General features: G+C 41.8%; 1 protein-coding gene across 4 annotated transcripts in view; it reads left to right on the plus strand.

Moving 5' to 3' along the window:
* Nucleotides 1-27,259, plus strand: part of LOC124875140 (myosin-16) — a 98,294-nt gene that overhangs the window by 32,194 nt on the left and 38,841 nt on the right. For all 4 annotated transcript variants that reach the window (XM_047377032.1, XM_047377029.1, XM_047377031.1 and 1 more), the window contains 3 exons: nucleotides 4,973-5,059; nucleotides 10,004-10,143; nucleotides 18,009-18,099. In XM_047377032.1, the coding sequence (XP_047232988.1) occupies nucleotides 4,973-5,059; nucleotides 10,004-10,143; nucleotides 18,009-18,099 (318 nt within the window). The remainder of the gene's footprint in view (nucleotides 1-4,972; nucleotides 5,060-10,003; nucleotides 10,144-18,008; nucleotides 18,100-27,259) is intronic.

A 27,259-nucleotide genomic window follows, 5' to 3' on the forward strand; every position in this document is an offset into this window, starting at 1 on the left:
CAGTTCATCACTGTGGCTTTGCTCACCCACAAACTAAGAATTTAGTTTGCAGAGAGGATTATCATGACTGACCGTTCCTCCTTTCAGGAATTGTACACATCTAAGGTACATAGCTAAAATTTCTGCAGACCCCACAAAAATTGTTTAGACATTTACCTCCAGGCCGGCGCTACATATAGCTACTCAACCCATACAGACAGTTTCTTCCCCCAGGCTGTCACTCTGATAAACACTTAACAGTGAGAGTACCCAAGTTGTTACCATGCATATTTGCACTAAATCAACCGTGTCCTCCTCTTTTTTAAAAACACTGTAAATATAAATATATAGAAAAAAAAAAATTTTATTTCCCTTTTTATATATTTACATTTAAAATGTCTTAATTGCAGTTTCACAGTTGCCTTACAGCAAGAAGGTCCTGGGTTCGAATCCGGGCCAAGGGTCTTTCTGCATGGAGTTTGCATGCATCCAAAAACATGACTGCTCTCTCAATTGCCCTCAATGTGAATGGGTGTGTACATGATTGTTTGTCCTGTGTGTCTCTGTGTGTGTGTGTGTGTGTGTGTGTGTGTGGACTGGTGACATTTCCAGGGTATAACACCCCTTTCGCCCCTAGACTGCTGGAGATGAAAATGGCACTCCTGATAAAGGGGCTCCTTTCTCTTCCTTAAATAATAGATACTAAAGGAATTGTAAATATTGTCAATCTCATTATCTATTACAGTAGCTCTAATAGAGAGGTGCCTTGACCAGCAGGAGTCCATGTAATTAGTGAGGAATACTTACAATTAGATCGTTTTGTCCTGGTAAGACATTTTTAATTATTATTAATTCTGGCAAACAAGCACCAGCCTTGGAAATACAGTTGAACAGTATGACAAGCTTTTTAGCTAAAAGGCTCATTCTTTCTCAGTTTACAATCACTGTGAAAAGTATTCCAAGGCCAAGATAACCTGAGTTAATCTACTAAATCGTTTTTTAATGATGGTTTCATCTACTAAGGAATAAAGAAATATCCAAACCCACCTGACCCAAAAAATTAATATAACATTTTTTTAATCAGGAATTAATTATGATTTTATCACATTTATTTTAATTTCAATAAAATCATCCAGGTCTGATAACCGCCTGAACTGCAGAATTAAGATATTACCTAAATAGAACCTATCTTGCAACATGAAGTAGGCTGTAATATCTCAAAAAAAAAAAACTAAGAATCGCATTTCAATCTGAAGAAATTCAAGAACAGAAGACAAGCAAATTCAGTCTGGAAGGCAGAGTTTAAAGCTTTAGAATCCACAGAAGAACCACAGTAAGAGCTAATAACTACAATTGGAGAAAACATGAAAGGTTGTGAACTGTCCAGAAATGGCTGGACAGGGTTGGCTGTGTGTTTCAGGCCTTCTACCCATTCTGTACGCTTACCCCCACACACCCATGCACACTCACAAATAATCCAAATGGCTGAAGGTCATAAAAACATATGTTACTATTACATCAATGTGGTGTGCCTACTTTGATACTGGATCAAATCTTAATTTAATAAAGTCAATTAGGATTCTGGCTTGAGATATCCTTTTTGTAGAGCAAATCTAGCAGGCAACCATCTTCTCCATATGGTATGCCTGAAATACCAACACAGGACATGTGAAAAAAATAAAAATAGATAAATAAAGCACTGCTGACCTCACTTGCCTCAGTGAAGGTAAGGGTTCATGATTCAATAATATAGTAACAAAGAGACTGGGCAAAAATAACATTCAGGAAAGAGTTTTAAGCTTTAAAATACAATGGCCTGTCTCTGTCATTTTCGGTATAGATCTGACCCACATACAGAGAACACTCAGAAGAGAAAGTTTTATGGATTTTATTGTCAGCAAACGTAATCTGGGATGAGGACTGGAAATACCAACTGTACGTGAAGGAAGAAGAATGAACTGGTGAACAAACGAATGATATGAAGTAACTGATTACTTAGATCTGAGAAATGGCTTACTAAATTGTTGTAGCTTGAACCACCAGGGGTACAGAGATTCAGAGTCTTAACTTGCGAAGGAGGATCGTTCAGTTGTCTTCTTTGTTGTGATCTTGGTGCCAGCCAAATAGAGCTCAGGTGCCAGTATCTGAGATGGAGGAAGGAACAGGGTACGCTGATACCTGGGTCCTGGAGTTGGAGGAAACTGGAAGCCCCCAGCTTGGTCCGTGTCCGAAAGGTACAGACGGTAGTGAGAGAAATCCACAAGAAGATATATCCTTAACTCAGTAGTTGAGAATCCAGATGCTCAGAGAAACTCTGGAACGAAGTCGGAACTCAGCAAGGTAAACAAAGCCTCAGGTAAAAACCTGCGTGGGAAAAATACAAAGTTACTTGAAGTGCATGAACAAAGAAAAAAAATCAGTAGAGGCTGAGCTTGTTACCACTAAGGCAAACACTCTGGCATCCAAGTGCCTGCAGCCTCCCGCTTAAGTACAGGGGTTGGACAATGAAACTGAAACACCTGGTTTTAGACCACAATAATTTATTAGTATGGTGTAGGGCCTCCTTTTGAAGCCAATACAGCATCAGTTCGTCTTGGGAATGACATATGCAAGTCCTGCACAGTGGTCAGAGCGATTTTAAGCCATTCTTCTTGCAGGATAGTGGCCAGGTCACTACGTGATACTGGTGGAGGAAAACGTTTCCTGACTCGCTCCTCCAAAACACGCCAAAGTGGCTCAATAATATTTAGATCTGGTGACTGTGCAGGCCATGGGAGATGTTCAACTTCACTTTCATGTTCATCAAACCAATCTTTCACCAGTCTTCCTGTGTGTTTTGGTGCATTGTCATCTTGATACACGGCACCGCCTTCAGGATACAATGTTTGAACCATTGGATGCACATGGTCCTCAAGAATGGTTCGGTAGTCCTTGGCAGTGACATGCCCATCTAGCACAAGTATTGGGCCAAGGGAATGCCATGATATGGCAGCCCAAACCATCACTGATCCACCCCCATGCTTCACTCTGGGCATGCAACAGTCTGGGTGGTACGCTTCTTTGGGGCTTCTCCACACTAACTCTCCCGGGTGTGGGGAAAACAGTAAAGGTGGACTCATCACAGAACAATACATGTTTCACATTGTCCACAGCCCAAGATTTGCGCTCCTTGCACCATTGAAACCGACGTTTGGCATTGGCATGAGTGACCAAAGGTTTGGCTATAGCAGTCCGGCGTGTATATTGACCCTGTGGAGCTCCCGACGGACAGTTCTGGTGGAAACAGGAGAGTTGAGGTGCACATTTAATTCTGCCGTGATTTGGGCAGCCGTGGTTTTATGTTTTTTGGATACAATCCGGGTTAGCACCTGAACATCCCTTTCAGTCAGCTTCCTCTTGCATCCACAGTTAATCCTGTTGGATGTGGTTCGTCCTTCTTGGTGGTATGCTGACATTACCCTGGATACCGTGGCTCTTGATATATCACAAAGACTTGCTGTCTTGGTCACAGATGCGCCAGCAAGACGTGCACCAACAATTTGTCCCCTTTTGAACTCTAATATGTCACCCATTATGTTGTGTGCATTTCAATATTTTGAGCAAAACTATGCTCCTACCCTGCTAATTGAACCTTCACACTCTGCTCTTACTGGTGCAATGTGCAATCAATGAAGACTGGCTACCAGGTTGGTCCAATTTAGCCATGAAACCTCTCACACTAAAATGACAGGTGTTTCAGTTTCATTGTCCAACCCTGTACTTCTCCAAGCAATCAGCAGATAGGAGACACCTGTCATCCAGCGCACCTGAGAGCTCCAGCACCAACTGTGAAACACTGAATGGTTATGTAGACAAATACACCAAACACACACACATATACACACACACACATACAGACTCAGACTCTGACAGTCTCACATATGTCAAAACATTTTTATGATTCCTATAGCTCTCGGGAAATATTTTGTAGACTGACGACACAGAAGTGGAACTATTTGGACTTTGTGTATTTTGTTACATCTGCTGTAAAACCAACAGAGCACATTAAAAAAAGTATATTATATGGAGGTCAAAACATAATAGTTGTAATGTGATGGTCTGGAGCTGCTTTGCCGCTTTAGGTCTAGGATGACTAATTAATGACTAATTAATGGAACCATAAATTCTGCTATGTAATGGAAAGTCCTGTAGGAGAATGTCTGGACAGTTTGGGACTTTAGGCTCAAGCACTGTTGGGTTATGCAGCAGGAAAATAGACATAAGCCAGTCAACCTCGGAATGGACCTAAACCTGGCCGAGATACTGTGCCATGACCTTAAACTGGTTGTTCATGCTCAAAAACAGCAACAAAATGTAAAGAGCAGTGGGCCAACATTTCTAAAATATGAAAAACTGTAAAATGCCATTGATCAGAATCCTTAATATGAATTGTTGCAGCCAAGGGTGGAACAATCAGTTATTGGGGTTAGGGGATAATTATGTTATTTATTTAGATATGTTTGCATCAATTGTGGCCTTTATTTTTGTTATTTTTCAAAAGTAGGAAGACAGGGACGGGTATGGAGAGAAGGGGAAGACATGCAGCACAGGTGTCCAGGATTTGGGTTTGAACCCAGGACAGCTGTGTTGAGGACTGAAGCTGCCCTGGGAAGCCATTTATGGGTCACATACTCTATTGCTATGCCACACGTCCGCTGAACCCAAATAATGTGGGACAAACAAAACAAAAAGAAGAAATATGTAAGAGGGAACATTTTTTTGTCTACAGAAATGTACATTCTCTGACAATTTTAGGGTTTTAACAAATAATGACTTTATGTAAAAAGATAAAAAGAAATCAGCTGGGTGTAGATCCAACATGTGACATTTTCTTTGCAAAGTTGCTATACTCCTGTCTCCAGTGTTGCAGTCAGATGGATGTGAAGCTGTGTGATTGATTAAAGATTAAGGAACATGTGCAATCCAAGCTCAGACATCTTGTTTCATTCAACAGCAAGCTATTGAGGATCTGCAGACGGAGGAGGACAAAGTGAACCTGCTGACTAAAGAGAAAACCCAACTGCACTTCCAAGCTGAAGATGTGAGTCTATATTTTCCGACATCCAGTACTTAGGGTGGATTGATGCTGTACATTCAGCTCATGAGACAAGACAATATATGATCAGTTTTATGCTTGACTTTCTTTTCTATCATACTCTCGGCATCTTGGTCACAAAGATCGATATCATTTATCTGCATAAAAGACTGTAAAAGCCCATAAACATGAAAAAAATATATTATTAGCAAGCGTTGTTATAATGGGTAACACCTGAAATGTTGTAGCCTATAAAATGTAGCATTCAAGCAGTCCTTGGCAATTTCTAAATCACAAATACTGAACTTATAATCAGATAAATTGTATCGCTCTAATTTGCCAGCAACATTATCACCCCATAGACATGTTCATTACCGGAAACTGAAAGGCATAATAACGCATGTGTGAAGAGCCATTGATGTCAGATATTGCTATCAATCTAGATCTTGAGTTTTGGGTAAATACAATTTTAATTTTCAGTGCTGAGAAGAAAGCTGACTGTGGCATAGTAGAGTTTTCCAATTTTAGCTATTCTAAAATGCATGTGATGTCACCCGGTACAGTGGAGCCTTGGCCCTACGCTGGAGCCAGGCCTGGGGTAGGGGCTTGTCGATGAGCACCTGGTTGCTGGGTTACCCCTCACAGGACCTGGCTGGGCAGAGCCCAAATGAGAGACATAAGGCTGTCCCCCAGCGGGCCACCACCTGCAGGGGGGAACCATGAGGGACCTGTGCAAAGAGGATCGGGCAGCGGTTGAAGGAAAAGACGTTGACGACCCCATCCCCAGATGCTCAATCTGGCTCTAGGGGCATTGAATGTGACCTCGCTGTGGGGGAAGGAGCCAAGCTTGTGCAGGAGGTCAAGAGATATCTGCCAGAAATAGTCAGGCTGCCTTGAGAGAGGTTGACTAGCTTAAAGTCAGGGTCTGTTGGGTCAGAGTCCTGGGTCAGGAACGTATTAACTCCCACCTCCGAGACAGCTATTCCCGGATCCGAGGGGAGGCTAGAGGGACATAGAGTGAAAGTGGACCATGTTCTTTACCTCTATTGTTGATGCAGCTGCCCGTAGCTGTGGCCTCGATGTGGAAAGGGGTACTTCAATGATCCGTCACGCCTACCCTGGTGGAAGCAGAGACTGGCGACTTAGAGTTGGAGTCTTTCATTACCCAGACCAAAGTCAGCGAAGAGTTCAAAAAGCTCCACAGTGTTAAGGTGTTGGGGGGGATGACATCCGCCCTGAGTACCTCAGGCCTCTGGATGTTGTGGACAGAGAGTTGGAGAAGAGAGTCTAGCTGATAGTCAAACCTCGGCTTTAGGAGGAGCAGTGCAGTTTTCGTCCCGATCGTGGAACGCTGGACCAGTTCGACACCCTCTACAGGAAACTCGGGGATTCATGGGAGTTTGCCCAGCCCGCCCACATGATGATGGGGATCAGCTCCTATAAGTCCTCTCGGGGTCTTGTTCACCAGTGAGATAAGAATGGTGCTGGAAATTGACAGAAAATGGGGGCAGAGAGAGGGGGAAGATATGCAGGAAATGTCTCTGGAGCTGGGACCCGAACCCAGGATGCCCGTATCGAGGACTGAAGCATCTGTATATAGGTCGTGCACTTAATCCCCTACGCCACCAGTGCTGGGCTGGTATCAGCATTTTCAAGGCTGAATAATATTTTGAAGAATCTCCTGAAGTCAAAGTTCTAACTTAGATCTTCACTAGTTCCTTTGGAACCCTGACTACAAAGTTTAGTAGCTGCAGGGTATAAGAAGTGGTAAGTCCTACCTAAGAAACAATTTATTTGCACTTGAATTGGTTTGTATTTTATCTAATCAATCCTAAAGACCAGCATTGTGATCATGTTCTTTTGTTTGAATGTTACAAATGCTAAGAAATACATTGTTATCAGCTTGTTTTGCTAGTAATAGTTAATCCAGCCACTGAGCACAGCAGTTAATTATTTCTACATTTTTAAGTTGGCTGGGACATGTGCAATATTTCCAGTGTGTTTTTGTTGCTATATCCATTTGTTTGCAATTTATTTCTAAATGTAAATATTTGAGCTGTCCGCTGCTGCTAATGCAGTGTTAACAGAGTACAACAGACAATTAGCAAAAAAAAAAAGATTTATTTGAGCTGATTTTTTCATTGGCTTGATACTATTATTGAAGTTACATACATGTGCCTTTACAATGATATGAATCTGATATATTTAGTATGAACTTAAGCATGCAGGAGATTTTTGGTCACTTCCCTACTTCATTACTATTAATTTGGTTGCACTTTGCTTTCACTGTACAGACATTTTAAATATAAATGTATAAATTGGTATGTTTCTTAAGTGTTGGACCACATGTTGTGCTGAATATTGGACCATTTGCACGTTGCTGGAGGCTATCAGGCCTTTTGGCGTCATCGGCCATTTTGTATCCCAGGATAGCCTGCTACTACGAATCCCAGCGGCTACCGCGGCTGACATGACGGGGCATCCCAAGTCTGACGTCACGGGAAAACATAAATGAAGGTGGCCCCATTAAAAGCTTTGCTTTTCACGCTGGAAACCGGACCAGCAACTGAAGCGCATTATTCTGGAGACGAGGTCCCACGTGGATTTCATTTATTCTCCTTCGTTGGCCAATGAAAAATTCATGAAAGAGGTGTCTGGAATAAGAAGGCCAGAAATTTCACTTTGCCGATTGAAGACGTGAGTTTAACACGTAACCAAAAAAACCATGGAGTTTCAAGGAGACGCAACTTTCCCTCCTTGTTTTGTACTAGTCGACTGCTGACGGTGAGAGCATATTTTTCCTTTTTGCCTAGGAGGCCAGAAAACGGAGATTGATCACTTTCTTGGAGTTTAACTGTGGACGCGCAGGAACTCTTTAACCCCTTTTCTCTCTCACTCACTGCCTCAGAAGGAAAACTTCAACAAGTAAAATCCACCTTTTATTTTTATTTATTTCTCAGGAATAGCTTGGGCAGGGTAGAGGAGGGTTTAGTGCGATGTAGAATCGCCACTTATAGTCTAATGTGTTCTGAATTGTATGTGCATGACATTGTTCTTTTGAAACGTGATTACTGTTGTTTTCTGAGGTTGCCGAGTCTCGCAAGATTGTGCGTTCACCCTGTGAACACCTGTGAGCAGGTGTGCTGTGAAACTGGACCGTTATGATAACCTTATGGTGAAAGTCAACCATTTTCTTTGTCTTCAACTTTATGTTTTATGAGTTGCTGCCAAACGTTTTGTAACCCTATGTGTTCTGTAACATCCCCAGCGGTGGGGGACTTGTTATGACTGCCGGTATCTCACTGAGCTACACTTTCTGGCGGGCTGCACTCCCAAATCTTCGTTCAACACCATATTCCCTTGTCATATTATCACTTTTGCCATTACTGCTGGTTGATTCCATACACACCCACTCCTGTTTTGTTTTATTTTGTTTAGTTAGATATTTTACCCTTTTGCGTGGAACTTTGCATGTTTGAGTAGGTGAAGATTATTGGATCGAACAGTTGATTGCATCAGGCTGATTGGTTTAATACATTTTCACGTAGATAAAGAGAAGGTGTTTTGTGTTTATTTTGTGCAAGAGTGATTTGTCAGTCAAAATAAGGTTAAAGTTCCACATGTTTCGGCAGAAACGGTTGATTAAACAGTGACATCTCTGGTAATAGTTATCAGTTATTACTGAGTATTTAACGGTTGTAATTATCAAAGGCGTTGAGCCACAATTACAACACCAGAAGATCATGTTGACATACAGTAATAGTCATGCCACAGAAACACATGGTGAATAGAATATTTATCAAAGATAAGCCAGGTTTTTGACTGCATTGTTAAAACAGGTGAGCAAATCTTGAGAAGCACATAACCTAATTCTAGACTGTTTACACAAATTCCTCTCAAACCATTACACAATCAAGGTGGTGTATGTATCTAACTACATGCATGTTGATGAATAATCTACACAGACCAACAATGGTATTGGAAACACTTTGCCATCCTCAGGTGGAGTTACACTCAATTATGCCAATGTTTTATTATTCCATACTAAACATCTACATTTTGTTTGTGTTGTATTCAATTTACTAATCTCTATTTAATTTAGAATCTGTTAAACAGCAAAAACATAAATTATTTTTTATATAATTTTAAATAAAAACAGCCAGTAGGGGTTAATATTATGCATAAAAATTGGATATTACCATTAAAAGTACAAAGCTATCACTACACTCCATACTAATACTACTATACCATTTGGGGACATTAAGGTTTGTCATGCAGGTACAGTGGAGGAAAAAAGGTGGACCAAACCAAAACTTTATGTTAGCATCTGCATTTTTCAACAGCAATAAGGTATGGAGCTCACTTTGCACTTGACTGAATTACTCACCTGAAAGAACATCAAGCTGAATGTAAACATCACTGGTACTGGATAAAAATCAGCTGAAGTCCAAATTCATCTGCCTGCCCTAACACTAACCCTATGTGGTGCAGAAATCGCAGCACCACATAGGAGATACAACACACTGTTACTGTCATGACAAGTTCCTCTAAACAACAGGGATTTCTCAACAGATGTGCTTTTTATGGTGCATTTAAGTACATCTGGTTAACAGGACTGCCTTCATATCAAAACAACTCCAAAGAGATTAAAACCTTTTTTTTTTTATTTAATGTCCACACAGACTCATTTAAAAAAGATCCTAAACAACAACATTCTATCCATCCATCCATCCATCCGGTCACTGGTTATACCCACTTCTCCTTTATTAACTAAAAAAAAGTCTAACCAAATCTCCAGTCAGTTCTGTAATAGCCACTTTTTCTTTAATTCTCTTGAATAAAGAGAACCAAATTTGGTGACTTTACAACCTAATTACTAGACCGTGATTTTTGTGTACCCTAACACCCCTAGTAACTATGTTGTCTTCTTGCATCTTTTCCTGAACTCAGCTGGAGTTCCAGCTGGAGCAGCTTCAGCGTGGTGAGCCTGAGAAGGCCAGGAGGAAGCTGGAGGCAGACAGCAGACCTACTATGGACAGCTTAGGAGAGGTAGAGAAGATGAGGAGTGGTTTGGAAGATCTTATCAAAAGGTCAGTCAAAAATGTTCTCCCTACTGTTGCTATTACTGTCCGTCCTGCGGATTTATTTTGGATATAAAACTTGAACAGCACCTGTCTGACTTTTAATACACTTTAAACCGGCACAGGTTGTGCATCATTTGACAATGAATTCAAATTATTAGTGATCAACATTAAAAAAACTTTGTCCATCTTAGAATGAAAAACAAACGTATCTGTTATGTTGCACTGTGCAGTCAAATGCAGCAGGAATTTATAGTTACTGTGTGTCAACAAGCATTGGCTCACTTGTGCCAAAGCTGTACTGAGGCTGCTTCATCCCAATATATGCAGTAATGGTACATTAGCAACAGGAATAATTATTCCGATTGTATCTAGTTTAAAACAGCATTTGGATAATTATCCATGGATTTCCCAAAGCATCTACATGTTAGCATGCAAGATTAGCATGTTATCCTGTTGTTGATATATATATATATATATATATATATATATACATATCAATATATATATATATGTATATACGTACATATTATTGCCCCTGAAAAGCCAGGTTCCAGCCTTGTTTGAACTCATATTTTACAAAAATGTTACCAAAGTAGCTTAGAGCATATTTTAGCAGTTTGATACTGTGTAAATGGAAGCATCACAACTAGAGTGAAAGTAATATGAAGCAGAAAAGTGATGCATTCTGTCAATCTGCACTTTTTCTGGACAGCAGGTGAACTCGTCCTTAGGTTCTGTAAGATTGGACTGAAAAGGGATTAGAGCATAAATGGCCTTAAAATTAATGTTAAACGCTTATAATAATGCTTATAGCACTCGCCATTCTACGGTAGCCAGGAGGTGCATTACAAAATCTGAAACATTTTTACAAAGCCTGAGACAAATGTACATTTCAGAAAACAACTTAAGAAGACGCGAAATACTTTCTCTGTCCCGAAACAAATTTACATTGGAGACAACAAATATACAATTGAAAAAACACATTGACATTTCAGAAAACAAATTAAAGGGAAATGGCTACTGCCACGAATTGAGCTTGGTGTCTTTCAGACTCTAAGGACCGATCACCCGAAAAACAAATTTACATTTCAAAAAACTGATTAACATTCCAGAAAACAAATAAACAGTTGAGAAAGCAAATTTATATTTGAGAAAACAAATTTACATTTCAGAAAAACACTTTAACAACTCCAAGTCCGAGGCCATGGTACTCGACCGGAAAAGGGTGGCTTGTCCTCTTCAGGTTGGAGGGGAGTTCCTGCCTCAAGTGGAGGAGTTTAAGTATCTCGGGGTCTTGTTCATGAGTGAGGGAAGAATGGAGCGGGAGATCGACAGACGGATCAGTGCGGCTGCCACAGTAATGGGGGCGCTGTGCCGGTCCATTGTGGTGAAGAGAGAGCTGAGCCGAAAAGCAAAGCTCTCAATTTACTGGTCGGTCTACGTTCCTACCCTCACCTATGGCCATGAACTTTGGGTCATGACCGAAAGAACGAGATCACGGATACAAGCGGCTGAAATGAGCTTCCTCCGTAGGGTGGCCGGGCACTCCCTTAGAGATAGGGTGAGGAGCTCGGCCATCCGGGAGGGGCTCGGAGTAGAGCCGCTGCTCCTCCACATTGAGAGGAGCCAGTTGAGGTGGCTCGGGCATCTATACCGGATGCCTCCTGGACGCCTTCCTCGGGAGGAGTTCCAGGCACGTCCCACTGGGAGGAGGCCCAGGGGACGGCCCAGGACACGCTGGAGGGACTATGTCTCTCGGCTGGCCTGGGAACGCCTTGGGCTCCCCCTGGAGGAACTGGAGGAGGTGTCTGGAGAGAGGGACGTCTGGGCATCTCTGCTGAGTCTGCTGCCCCCGCGACCCGGTCCTGGATAAGCGGAAGACGACGAACAAACTTTAACAACACACGAAACACTTTTACAAATGACAAAATCTAACGGAAAGTGAATGTACCAACTTCTGGCCTGGAAGTGGTAACGGAAGCGCTCGTGGTGATCCAAAATGGACAGCAATCGAATGCCGTTTGCCCCGTTTTCGAAACTACTCCTACAGTTGTTTAGATACCAAACTGCAATAGTTGTGGCAGTTGCATATAGTCATCCTTAAAACATATTTCCAGTGCTAAGAGATCACAAATGATTGGACAGTAAAACATGATATAAATATATTTGGCAACTTCGTAAAAGATAGATAGAAATGTCTAAAATTTACAGGCTTTAAATTAAAAATTCCACATCAGATCTTGATGAAATACGATAAGTGGAATCTGAAAGTGTTCCCTTGTCGTCCTGAAGTGAGAGTAATCATTGGAAACAAACCATCGTGTTGCAATAAACACAGAAATTCAGGGAAAATAAATGTAAAATGATTCATTTTTAAGGCCTTCAATTTTGAAATTACACATCAGATGTTGGTGACATTAAATGAGTGACATCTGGAGGTGTTCTTCTGTCAGGCTGAAGTGTGAGTAATCACTGGAAACAATCCGTTGTCTTGCTATAAACACAGTAATGTCTAAAATGTCTTATTTTTAAGGGCTTTAATTTTGAAATTCCACATCAGATATTGGGTGAAATTTGATGAGTGATACCTGGATGTGTTCTGTCAACGTGAAGTGAGACGGGTCAATGGAAACCATTTTCACATTTCACCATTTTCACAAATAATGAACATAAAATAGTGACAAACTAAAATGTCAAATCGACATACAGGTCCTTCTCAAAATATTAGCATATTGTGATAAAGTTCATTATTTTCCATAATGTCATGATGAAAATTTAACATTCATATATTTTAGATTTATTGCACACTAACTGAAATATTTCAGGTCTTTTATTGTCTTAATACGGATGATTTTGGCATACAGCTCATGAAAACCCAAAATTCCTATCTCACAAAATTAGCATATCATTAAAAGGGTCTCTAAACGAGCTATGAACCTAATCATCTGAATCAACGAGTTAACTCTAAACACCTGCAAAAGACTCCTGAGGCCTTTAAAACTCCCAGCCTGGTTCATCACTCAAAACCCCAATCATGGGTAAGACTGCCGACCTGACTGCTGTCCAGAAGGCCACTATTGACACCCTCAAGCAAGAGGGTAAGACACAGAAAGAAATTTCTGAACGAATAGGCTGTTCCCAGAGTGCTGTATCAAGGCACCTCAGTGGGAAGTCTGTGGGAAGGAAAAAGTGTGGCAGAAAACGCTGCACAACGAGAAGAGGTGACCGGACCCTGAGGAAGATTGTGGAGAAGGGCCGATTCCAGACCTTGGGGGTCCTGCGGAAGCAGTGGACTGAGTCTGGAGTAGAAATATCCAGAGCCACCGTGCACAGGCGTGTGCAGGAAATGGGCTACAGGTGCCGCATTCCACAGGTCAAGCCACTTTTGAACCAGAAAACCAGACTTTTAAATACCTAACATAAAAACAGCAACAATGCAATAAATCACCACAAGTGAGTTCATTTAAAAAATATTGCTTTTACTAAGATCTCAGCAAGCGCCACTGCCATGATTCATAATGTTTTTGCGTACAACAAAACCGCGTGAGGGTTGACTTGACCGGCATTTCGAGGTGGAAGCAGCTGGCTTGACCACAGTAAAACAAAGGCAGTCGCTGTGGCAGCATCCTGGAGACATTTACAGCTGATCTGGCATCCTTGTGGCACCCTCTGTCATCCTTGTGGCACCCTCTGGCATCCTTGTGGCACCCTCTGTCATCCTTGTGGCACCCTCTGGCATCCTTGTGGCACCCTCTGTCATCCTTGTGGCACCCTCTGGCATCCTTGTGGCACCCTCTGTCACCCTTGTGGCACCCTCTGTCATCCTTGTGGCACCCTCTGTCATCCTTGTGGCACCCTCTGTCATCCTTGTGGCATCCTCTGTCATCCTTGTAGCACCCTCTGTCATCCTTGTGGCACCCTCTGGCATCCTTGTGGCACCCTCTGTCATCCTTGTGGCACCCTCTGGCATCCTTGTGGCACCCTCTGGCATCCTTGTGGCACCCTCTGTCATCCTTGTGGCACCCTCTGGCATCCTTGTGGCACCCTCTGGCATCCTTGTAGCACCCTCTGGCATCCTTGTGGCACCCTCTGTCATCCTTGTGGCACCCTCTGGCATCCTTGTGGCACCCTCTGGCATCCTTGTGGCACCCTCTGTCATCCTTGTGGCACCCTCTGTCATCCTTGTGGCATCCTCTGTCATCCTTGTAGCACCCTCTGTCATCCTTGTGGCACCCTCTGGCATCCTTGTGGCACCCTCTGGCATCCTTGTGGCACCCTCTGTCATCCTTGTGGCACCCTCTGGCATCCTTGTGGCACCCTCTGGCATCCTTGTAGAACCCTCTGGCATCCTTGTAGCACCCTCTGGCATCCATGTAGCACCCTCTGTCATCCTTGTGGCACCCTCTGTCATCCTTGTAGAACCCTCTGGCATCCTTGTAGCACCCTCTGGCATCCATGTAGCACCCTCTGTCATCCTTGTGGCACCCTCTGTCATCCTTGTAGCACCCTCTGTCATCCTTGTGGCACCTCTGTCATCCTTGTGGCACCCTTTGGCATCCTTGTGGCATCCTCTGTCATCCTTGTAGCACCCTCTGTCATCCTTGTAGCACCCTCTGGCATCCTTGTGGCACCCTCTGTCATCCTTGTGGCACCCTCTGGCATCCTTGTGGCACCCTCTGGCATCCTTGTGGCACCCTCTGTCATCCTTGTAGCACCCTCTGTCATCCTTGTGGCACCCTCTGTCATCCTTGTGGCACCCTCTGGCATCCTTGTGGCACCCTCTGGCATCCTTGTGGCACCCTCTGTCATCCTTGTGGCACCCTCTGGCATCCTTGTGGCACCCTCTGTCATCCTTGTGGCACCCTCTGGCATCCTTGTGGCACCCTCTGTCATCCTTGTGGCACCCTCTGGCATCCTTGTGGCACCCTCTGTCATCCTTGTGGCACCCTCTGGCATCCTTGTGGCACCCTCTGTCATCCTTGTGGCACCCTCTGTCATCCTTGTAGCACCCTCTGTCATCCTTGTGGCACCCTCTGTCATCCTTGTGGCACCCTCTGGCATCCTTGTGGCACCCTCTGTCATCCTTGTGGCACCCTCTGGCATCCTTGTGGCACCCTCTGTCATCCTTGTGGCACCCTCTGGCATCCTTGTGGCACCCTCTGTCATCCTTGTGGCACCCTCTGGCATCCTTGTGGCACCCTCTGTCACCCTTGTGGCACCCTCTGTCATCCTTGTGGCACCCTCTGTCATCCTTGTGGCACCCTCTGTCATCCTTGTGGCATCCTCTGTCATCCTTGTAGCACCCTCTGTCATCCTTGTGGCACCCTCTGGCATCCTTGTGGCACCCTCTGTCATCCTTGTGGCACCCTCTGGCATCCTTGTGGCACCCTCTGGCATCCTTGTGGCACCGTCTGTCATCCTTGTGGCACCCTCTGGCATCCTTGTGGCACCCTCTGGCATCCTTGTGGCACCCTCTGGCATCCTTGTGGCACCCTCTGTCATCCTTGTGGCACCCTCTGGCATCCTTGTGGCACCCTCTGGCATCCTTGTGGCACCCTCTGTCATCCTTGTGGCACCCTCTGTCATCCTTGTGGCATCCTCTGTCATCCTTGTAGCACCCTCTGTCATCCTTGTGGCACCCTCTGGCATCCTTGTGGCACCCTCTGGCATCCTTGTGGCACCCTCTGTCATCCTTGTGGCACCCTCTGGCATCCTTGTAGCACCCTCTGTCATCCTTGTGGCACCCTCTGGCATCCTTGTGGCACCCTCTGTCATCCTTGTGGCACCCTCTGGCATCCTTGTGGCACCCTCGGTCATCCTTGTGGCACCCTCTGGCATCCTTGTGGCACCCTCTGTCATCCTTGTGGCACCCTCTGTCATCCTTGTAGCACCCTCTGTCATCCTTGTGGCACCCTCTGGTATCCTTGTGGCACCCTCTGTCATCCTTGTGGCACCCTCTGGCATCCTTGTGGCACCCTCTGTCACCCTTGTGGCACCCTCTGTCATCCTTGTGGCACCCTCTGTCATCCTTGTGGCACCCTCTGTCATCCTTGTGGCACCCTCTGTCATCCTTGTGGCACCCTCTGGCATCCTTGTGGCACCCTTATTAAATAATAACCAATAATGACATGATCATTTGAAAGTAATTACTAAATAACAGTCAATAGCTAATAACTATAATGAAAACCTATTTGCCTATATTCAGCATTGGCTTCGACAAAAACGGCGGCAGCGGGGGTGGCAGCATCTTAGAGGCTTTTACTGCTGGTGTGGCACTCTGTGGCACCTTCCTGTGGCGGAAGGACCTTTTCTAGTTGGTACTGCCACGAATTGAGCTTGCTGTCTCTCACATTCTAAGGACCAATCACCCGAAAAATAAAACCAATTTCATCCACTCATATGTGTGCCACAAAACAGGCAAAACGCCACTTGATTGCTGTCCATCTTGGGTCACCATGAGCGCTACTGGCATCACTTCCGGGTCATCCTCAGAGTTGGTACATTCCCTTTCCATAAGATTTTGTCATTTGTAAATGTGTTTCAGGACTTGTAAAAGTGTTTTGTGTGTTGTTAAGTGTTTCCTGAAATGTAAATTTGTTTTCTGAAATTGAAATGTGTTTTCTCAAATGTAAATTTGCTTCGGAACTTATAAAAGTGTTTCACAACTTGTCAAATTGTTTTCTGAAATGTGAATTTGTCTCAGGCTTTGTAAAAGTGTTTCAGATGTTGTATGTTGGTTTGCACCTCCCAGCCACCATACCATTCAGAATCTGTCTTTTTGTCAGGAATCTTCAAACCTGGGTATTAGTCATGTTTTTCACAAATTTTCATTTAATTGTATTCCTATTTAATGAAGGCAAAGGGGTCGGGTAAATATGTACCTGCTTTGACCCATTTCCCGAGCCACGATAGGATTTGTCTCTTTAATCTCTGTGGAATGCTTAACAATACATAATTGGCCATGAAAAGCTCAAAGACGGGTAAGAACCTTTCTAGTTAGTGTTCACATTTAAAACTCTACCATAATCCTAAACATTTACAGAAAGCATGCATTTACATGCAGCTCTCTCATAGGCCATAACCAGACATCATAAAACACCTATATGAGGCTGCAGAAACCATGTGGTGAATGACTTTTAAGATCTACTCTGCATTTACAAGATACACATACAGCCCGAGATGCAATAAAAGGGTTTTAGATGGCCTAAAAAGACCCTAATCCAATTGAGAATCTCCTACTTGATAACTGATGATTTCTTTGCTAAATGTCAGTCTAAATGTGCAAAGCTGGTAAAGACATCCCCAAAATGGGGTTGAATGCAGATCCATGCCATAATTGTCAGATATTTATTTGTAAAAAGAAACAAAAAATAATTTATTGCTATCCTTCCACTTCCCAAATATGCACTAGTTTGTGACGGTCTATCACATAAAATTCCCCAAAACAACTTTCAGTTCACAGTTGTAACATGACAAAATGGGAAATAGTTTGCAGGCGAGGCATTCATGAAGATCCCAACATGTTGCTATCTGCCCTCAGTAATATGACAGTAAGGAGATATATTTACTGTACCTTGCAGCTACAGTTAAAGAAGAAAAGAACCAGGTGTCAGGAAAGACATGGACTACACACCACCAACTCAGCTTGACCCTGCTCAACATTAATAAAATCAGTGACTCACCTTGTTTCTGTCCTTCCTGCGATATGAAACCTGTCAGTTCAATTCAGCTCATGGTTCCATGAAGCTTTATTACATGTTGTAGCAATAACAAAATGACATGTTTAGAAATGAACCCTTCAGTCACCGGTACACTTCATCAAACTTTGTTTCTGGTTGAATGAAGATTATATTTTTGTGCTCTCTTTGAAGGAAGGACTTAGAGATCAGCAGTACTAGCACTAAGCTGGAAGCAGAGGAGGCCCTCAACATCGGACGAGAAAGGAGGAGCAAGGAGCTGCAGGTTAGACCCTGCTGGTTTTACATAAGAATCAATAGCTGAAAGGATCTCAAGGTCATACTGAACATGGCTTTATAAAAACAGATCATATGGATAGACCTGTTTCTTTGTGATTCTTGGATTGGTGAAAGCTCTGTCAGGGTGCTATGTTGTATGTTAGCTAGCTGATTTTGGTTGTTAGTGTTGGACATTGATGTGGTGCTGGTCATACAAAATTAGGCTGAAGGTCATGGGTACCAATGTGTGCACAAACTATTTAATTTGTCCCTTGTAAAGTTCTGTAAAATTTGTCAAACATAAAATACTATTTGAATTTACAAATACAGCGCCGTGAGAAAGTATTTTCCCCCTGACAGATTTCTTCTGCTCTGTTTCAGAACTTCAAACAAATTTTACTACCAGAGAAAGATTAGTGGAAGAAATACAAATTGCAGTTTTTCATTTATTAAGGGAATAAGCATTTAAACTTTAAAATATCTAAAATAATCAAATCTAAACTGGATGTTTCTACACAGATTACAGATTCTATAAACACAGTTAGATTTATAAAACCGCTAATCTTATTGTGAAACAATAAAAAAGGAGCAGTTATTTTTTTGTAATTAACCACCTTTTAAATCAAACAAGCATAAAACGTGCAATATATGGCTCTCTCAATGATGGACTGTTATATACTATACTCATTACATATTATTTTAAACATAGTTTAGGATTTGTCAAACCTTGATATGTACAAAAAAAGCAGATTATTGTTTTTTGAGCTGAATATACTGTTACACTGCTAGTCTGCTGTATTAAAAGGCCCAAGCATTCATACTCTGTTCTTTACTAACTAAGTGCTGAACAAAACCTGACAACTCAGTACACATATGCATTCCTGGCTTTCATCAGAGCTGTTTCCATCTGCTAAGTGATTGGATCAGTCCCTGCTTCACTACTGTCAGGAGATGGTTTAGACCTATGGCCAACATACATCCACATACACAGTAGGATCTTCTATTTCCATCTGATGTTGTGACTATATATAGGTATAAATACAGTATGAATAACCATTGCTCTAGTTTTGACTCATCTTGGTCGATTGTCATTAATAAGGAAGTGATACAAATGGACAATATAAAAAGCACCTGGCTCTCATTTCGTTTTTCATTTAGGAAGAAAATTGTTGAATGGTCTGTTTTGCGGCTCCGTTTAATCACAGAAAGGCTGGTTAATAGATCAACTCAGATCCTGTCTGTTTAACAGGACATTGTTATTGTCTGTTCACCAAAGCTGTTTCTGAAATTAGTCTTAATCTTAGCTAGAAGCAAAACATGCAAATTTTTTTTTATTGTCAGCTGGAAGAGCTAATATTGAAACACAGTTTCTATGTGGGAGAACTGTACTGAACTAACACAGTGGGTTGAAATATTACAACGAACAATCCCTGTATGGGTCAGCGTAAGTGGATCTTACGTGGCTGACATTCTAAACATAAATCAAACAAATTTTAATCTTCAATGTTGTATGTTTGTTACAGAAAAAACCTTTTGGAGTGAATCTTCATTGATTTATCTTCATTGGCATATGTGCATGGTCTAGAATGTGACTGAGTATTTTAGCAGGACTAAATACCATTTTAAAGGTGCTGCAGCCAAGCAATTGTCATGATTTGAGGGTGTTTGGGTCTGTTTGGGTTCAATATATTCTTATTTCCAGTTTAAGTTTTGGCTCTTGTTTCTGTTTATTATTTTCCAGGCTGTGCTTTAGTTTCTTATGGTGTTCCAGTTCATGTTCTGTAAGTTTACGTTTTGCCGATTAGTTTGTATCCTTGAATTTCTGTTTTGCTCTAGCCACGTTTGGTTCTCTCCTGTCGTTAAGCAATCAGCTTCATTTGGCCCACCAACACTATGTTAATCAGTTTTGTTTTTCACCAGTGTCTTGCCATACATATACACCCTCATCCTGTTCATTATTTGCAGAAACATTTTGGATCATGTCACCCTGTTTTCAGTCAGTTCATCACTATTCATGTCACGTCCTTTGCTCATGCCAAGCCTGACTTGCCAACCTGTCCATGTCTGTTTTTTGCCACCACCTTCTGAAGTAAGTTTTCATTTATTAAATCATTCCCTCACCACCATTCACTCACCACCTATGCTTCCTGCTCGTCTGCATCCCGGGGTCCTCCACGACACCAAACTTGACAGCAATAGATTTCTTACCTCCCTTACATTCGAAATAAAAGCTTTAGGAGGGAATACAGCTACATGCAAAAGAAACGCATTATAGTCACTCATTTTCAGGATCTTGTTCTTTCGGTTATGATCCATATTGACTGAACCCAGACAGGCCAGTAAATTCAAGAGAGTTGCTCAGTTCTTTTTTCATCCCAACAGGCCCATGTAACCATTGTTTTTCTTTTGTAGCACTACCTTGGGAACAAGATAGCAACATATTTAAACTACTCTGCTTTAGCTAGAAACCAACTCTTTACCACGATGAGAGAGCACACCACCTTTATTTGGTTCAAATTTTCAGACAGAACCAATAAGTCCAAAACAGCTCAATGTCTTGTTTCTGTATAGGCTAACATCATCACTGTTGCACAGCTATGTACTCCAGGAAGTTGGAAAAGTCATAGTTTAAACTCTCACAAGCCAGTGCTTAAAAAAAGAATAGTACTGTTACTGTAGTACTAATGATTTTCCTTATTTTTTTTCTTTACTTTATATGTAGTGCCTCGTCTCATTGACGTGAACTACATGTTTTGAGGGAGAACTTATGAAATTCTACTGTATTTAAAAGTGATTGAGTGTCTGTGCAAGTTGACATTTGAACATAGAAAAAAAATACTGTTTCATCATGTATATTGGTTTTTCCATGTGGCATCCTTTTGTTAAAGTAGATGGCAGTTGGATGCCAGATGGATGCTCCCTGATAGCTACCGGTTAAACACATGGAAAAGGGTAATGACCAAGCGTAATCAGTTTGCATAGCATTTGATGATGTATAGCATTTGGTAACGCATTCACTTGCAATTGGAATTCTGCCATTTCAAATTCAATTCATATTCAATTAAAAAATACATTCTCAATCCCAAAGGGAATTAAATGACCTCTGTCACTACTGGTCTAGACAGCAAGAAAAAAAATAATCCTAAGTAAATGTCAAATTATCTCAAATAAATCTAAACATCCAACACTGCTGGATGGGTCATGCTAAATGTGGCATGACAGAATTGATACATGGACTTTAGCTATAGGTAGTTTGTTCTGTAGCAGTAATGGTTAAAAACAGAACAGCCCTCTTAAGGTATTGTCACTATTGTGTTCCATCCTTTAGGAGGATAGATGTCTGACATGTACAGTATTTTATGCATTACCTTTTATATCAGCTCAATTCAATCACAAATTCACAACAACTGTCTCAAGGCACTTTACAAACAGATTCAATTTATTGTTAAATAGTAAATGGTAAATGGCCTGCACTTGTATAGCGCTTTATCAAGTCCCCAGAGACCCCAAAACACTTTAAACTACAATACAAGCAAGGCGGGTGAAGTGTCATGCCCAAGGACACGATGACTGAGACGGACAGAGTGGGGGTTTACAATTGACTGTGACAGTGGGATACTTAATTTTAAAAGGAATAAACCTCAAGAAGCTGTGACCGACTGAGTTTGAGATGACAGAGCTTACAAAGACAAAAAAAGCAGAAGCATTGGTACAGGGGTCTTTTCTAAGTTAAAGCAAAAGTAAAGAGTTAATGGAAGCAGTAACTCCTTTAGCTGCTTGAATTGCTTAATCTAGGAGAGAGAGAGAGTTAACCTGTTAAGCCCTAAGGGGTTTTAGAGCAATTTCCACCTGAAATTACATACCTTAAATAAATCAAGTATAGCTCCACAGTTATAAGGCCTACATGTAAACTTTTGGTACCTGTGTAAAGGTAAGACATAAAATAATATTTTTCCAGTGGAACCACTATGGTAACTGTTACTATGTCTGATTTATTTGTAATTAAACAAAGACAAAATAAAACTTTTTGAGCCTCCCAAAACGTTTTTTATAAATGAACATTGCAAAACACTATGGAAATCCTTTGAAATTCCTGGGACAACCCCCAGGTTGCATTCATCCACATCTTTACTATAACTGCAGCAAATTTGGACTGAATAAGTTGAAGCATATATGTTCCACAAAAGGTTTAGAGGGAAATGTGCTAGGCGGGAATGGCAGTAAGGCAAAGGGTGCCAAAACTTTCCCAAATGTTTTTTTCACCTCATAAAAAGGAAATAAAAGGGAATCTGGTCAAATAAAAGTGCTGATTTCTATTTTAGGAATCCTTCTGCATATGAGCCTTTGGTTATGACATTTACTCTGTGTATCATCAAAATGTACAGTTGCAAACATAACTGGAAGCTAACGAAGTAGTGCACAACAGCAACCAGCAGACTGTAATGTGCAAGCAAATTACATCATCAGAGAAGATGCTAGAAAGACAAGTTATGTTAGAAAAGTGAGTGTCTCTAGTTTGCTATGATATGAGTCAATTGGGGGTGCTGCAAAGAGAAAGGAGCTTTTTGTATCGTTTTGTTTACAGAGTCAGCAATGTCTGAGGGACCTTAAAATGTCATCGCTTGTGTTTACGTTGCTGTAAAACTAAAAGGTATATGTACAAAACTCATTTGGGGAATTGTTTTGTGAAGATTAAAGCCTCCTCTTGCAATATATTTAGAAAAAAAAATTGTGGATTTTCACCTAGCTTTATAGACCACCAATAAGCGCCGTGGCCTAGTGGGGTCGTGCTTAAAGACAGCAACAGGTCCTCCAGTGGCCCAACTGGTCCAGGTTTGATCGCCATGAAGAGAACCACAGAAGGTTCTTTTCGACTTGGTTTTTTTAAAGGACATCTATGCTCAGGACATTGGTGGCTTGATTAGTGTTTAATCAATATTAAATATTGTTACTCTACAATTCTGGCAATGAAATCGATGCAGAATCTTTTATGTGGATTACGCTGCTTATTGTTTGGTGCAACATGTTGTAAAGTCTGTCCTGTGGCTTTGCTGTGCATCTTCCTGAGGCATGCAGATAGTATCATGTAAGTCTAAGAGAAATTATCTCTGTCACTGGTGCAGACAGTATGTTTAGTCTGTGTCTGTCATTCTTTAGTTCTGGGTTTCAGGTACAGAACCTCTCTTCTGATAAGGATGCAGGTGGATGGGCCAGTTAGCTGTCTCCTGCCCATCGTTGTCTGTCATTCTTTCACGTAATGGTTGTGCAAATGCATTTGTGGGCTTGCCTGGATTCAAAGAGAACGCTTTGTCTGTCATGAAAAATAAAGCTGCCTCTTCATCCCATAATTCAAAGCAGTTGGCTTAAAGGGAGGCCTGCATGCCTCATTCCTTACCACAGACTCAGGCTCTTTAGTGGTTTTATTACACCGCCATAAAGCAGTTACCCTCAATCGCAGTGCTGTGGGGTCATCTTAGTCTGAAAAGATGAGACTCATTTTGTTTCTGCAGCAGATGTTTTGCTCAAGGTGTTCATACAGCGCATCATATCAATAATGTTTGGCATTAATAAATGTTTTTCATGTGTGCCCCAAACCCTTGCATTAAGCCAGACAGAACATGTATTGTTTTTACATGTATGAGCTTTTCTTATTAAAAGTTATTAACCTTTTATAGTCTACAAGCGTTTCTTTGTTCAGATGGCATTCTTTCACCTGTGTTCTCTAATCTGGAAACCTAACCTTCTCCAGAACAGGTTTCCCACACTAGCAACTAGGTTCCCTAAGAAGGGTTTATAAAATATCTCTTTAACAGGAGCCAGTGCAATGATTTAAGGGATTGTGTGATATGATTCATCAGAATCAGAATCAGAATCAGAAAAGCTTTATTGCCAAGTACGTTTTTGGACATACAAGGAATTTGTTTTGGCGTAGTCGGTGCAATACAGTACAAATTAAACAGTATAAACATATCTACAATATAATATAAATATATGTGCACAGTTTTAAGTGAGTGAGAGTAAATATAGAGCAGTATAAGATGCAAGAGCAATACAACAGTGCAGGTGATCATTGTGCAAGTAAAGCAGTGCAAGTAAAGCAGGAGTCCAAGCTGAGCGTTAATGTAACGCATAGAGTTACAAGTTACAAGTGCCTGTTACTGGCCTGGACCTTAGATTAGTTGCATCTGCCTTATTGATATTTTTGTTTTTCACAAACTCCACAACAAATGTCTAACCATTCACCAATCTTTCTGTGTTTTGAAGAAATTTGCCAATTACTTCAAAGTTTTTAAGGTGTTAAGATGCTGATTGAGAGACTTTTATGGCTGTTGAAATGTAAGTCTGAGCCCATAAATACTCCTAACCTTTCTTAGTCGATGCTAAATGGACTGAATTTATAAAACACATTGAAAGTTATATTGATCAATAAATTGAAGCATTACACTGGGGTCACATTTACCAAGTCACAATCACCAAAGTGCACTCATTCATACACCACTAGATTGGTAGGCATTTTGTTGTTAGGTGCCTCACTTAGGGGCACATTGACATGAGGCAATGGAGGAAGCAGAAATGGAACTAACAGCATTTCTGATGACAAGGCAACTGATTTTTCTTCCTAACTTTTATGCATTAACATGCGACAGGATGGCCCATCCACCCACTTATACAGGTCCTTCTCAAAATATTAGCATATTGTGATAAAGTTCATTATTTTCCATAATGTAATGATGAAAATTTAACATTCATATATTTTAGATTCATTGCACACTAACTGAAATATTTCAGGTCTTTTATTGTCTTAATACGGATGATTTTGCCATACAGCTCATGAAAACCCAAAATTCCTATCTCATAAAATTAGCATATCATTAAAAGGGTCTCTAAACGAGCTATGAACCTAATCATCTGAATCAACGAGTTAACTCTAAACACCTGCAAAAGATTCCTGAGGCCTTTAAAACTCCCAGCCTGGTTCATCACTCAAAACCCCAATCATGGGTAAGACTGCCGACCTGACTGCTGTCCAGAAGGCCACTATTGACACCCTCAAGCAAGAGGGTAAGACACAGAAAGAAATTTCTGAACGAATAGGCTGTTCCCAGAGTGCTGTATCAAGGCACCTCAGTGGGAAGTCTGTGGGAAGGAAAAAGTGTGGCAGAAAACGCTGCACAACGAGAAGAGGTGACCGGACCCTGAGGAAGATTGTGGAGAAGGGCCAATTCTAGACCTTGGGGGACCTGCGGAAGCAGTGGACTGAGTCTGGAGTAGAAACATCCAGAGCCACCGTGCACAGGCGTGTGCAGGAAATGGGCTACAGGTGCCGCATTCCCCAGGTCAAGCCACTTTTGAACCAGAAACAGCGGCAGAAGCGCCTGACCTGGGCTACAGAGAAGCAGCACTGGACTGTTGCTCAGTGATCCAAAGTATTTTTTTCGGATGAAAGCAAATTCTGCATGTCATTTGGAAATCAAGGTGCTAGAGTCTGGAGGAAGACTGGGGAGAAGGAAATGCCAAAATGCCAGAAGTCCAGTGTCAAGTACCCACAGTCAGTGATGGTCTGGGGTGCCGTGTCAGCTGCTGGTGTTGGTCCACTGTGTTTTATCAAGGGCAGGGTCAATGCAGCTAGCTATCAGGAGATTTTGGAGCACTTCATGCTTCCATCCGCTGAAAAGCTTTATGGAGATGAAGATTTCATTTTTCAGCACGACCTGGCACCTGCTCACAGTGCCAAAACTACTGGTAAATGGTTTACTGACCATGGTATCAATGTGCTCAATTGGCCCGCCAACTCTCCTGACCTGAACCCCATAGAGAATGTGTGGGATATTGTGAAGAGAACGTTGAGAGACTCAAGACCCAACACTCTGGATGAGCTAAAGGCCGCTATCGAAGCATCCTGGGCCTCCATAAGACCTCAGCAGTGCCACAGGCTGATTGCCTCCATGCCACGCCGCATTGAAGCAGTCATTTCTGCAAAAGGATTCCCGACCAAGTATTGAGTGCATAAATGTGCATGATTATTTTAAGGTTGACGTTTTTTGTATTAAAAACACTTTTCTTTTATTGGTCGGATGAAATATGCTAATTTTGTGAGATAGGAATTCTGGGTTTTCATGAGCTGTATGCCAAAATCATCCGTATTAAGACTATAAAAGACCTGAAATATTTCAGTTAGTGTGCAATGAATCTAAAATATATGAATGTTAAATTTTCATCATGACATTATGGAAAATAATGAAATTTATCACAATATGCTAATATTTTGAGAAGGACCTGTATCTTGGACAACCTCGATGAGCCACTATGAGGGACTGTGATGATGGGGCGAAACAGAAATATAAAGTTGTGTGTCATCAGCATAAGCATAATTGCATATGTGTAATACATTATAATGTGAGGTATGGAGAATCTGTAGGGAATAAATGAGAGTGACCCGAGAATGGAGCCTTAAAAAACTCAAACATGTCCCTTGTTTGCTCAGTTTTATAATTGTAAAATGACACAAAAGCCTTTCACATTATATTTCCCTTATAAACGTTCAACCACAAAGTGCCCATTAAGGATCAATTTGTCGTTTCACTTCGTACAAGATTAATCCTCCAAGATAACGAGCTGTGTGAGCATTCAGCTCATCAAAAGGGCATGCCTTACAGCTCCCAGCCTTCATTTTGAAAGATTTCCCCATGGCTTTCTGTGTTGCAGTCCTTATGATGCCCAAATGTATTCAGCGCTTTAAATACAGGCAAAGATGTTGTGTACCATTATTATATTTTTATTAATTGCATCAGTGTCTCCTGTTCAGCATATTTCTCAGGAGGATGACTAGGGTGGGTACCAAATTCAGTACTTTTACAGGTATCAACCGAATACCGTCGGTCTTACCAAATTCCTATTGATGGAAAATCAAACAGTACCATGTTTTGGTACCCAAAAGCATCATTGTGATTCTGAGGGAGTGGAAGTGTGAGTGACCTTCCATGCCGGTCATGGATCATCACACGCACAAGAGCGTAACGATGTCAGTAGCTGCTGGTACAGTCAATAAAGCAAGCATGGCTGATAGATAGTGCTCGAAAGTATTCCTCGACTTTAAAAATGCTATGCAGATTACAGTCGCTGCAATATTTGTGATGCGAAGTGCAAGGCCAGCAGCGGCAGGAATA

The sequence above is a fragment of the Girardinichthys multiradiatus genome, chromosome 10 (assembly GCF_021462225.1).
Source record: "Girardinichthys multiradiatus isolate DD_20200921_A chromosome 10, DD_fGirMul_XY1, whole genome shotgun sequence".
NCBI classification, from domain to species: Eukaryota; Metazoa; Chordata; class Actinopteri; order Cyprinodontiformes; family Goodeidae; genus Girardinichthys; species Girardinichthys multiradiatus.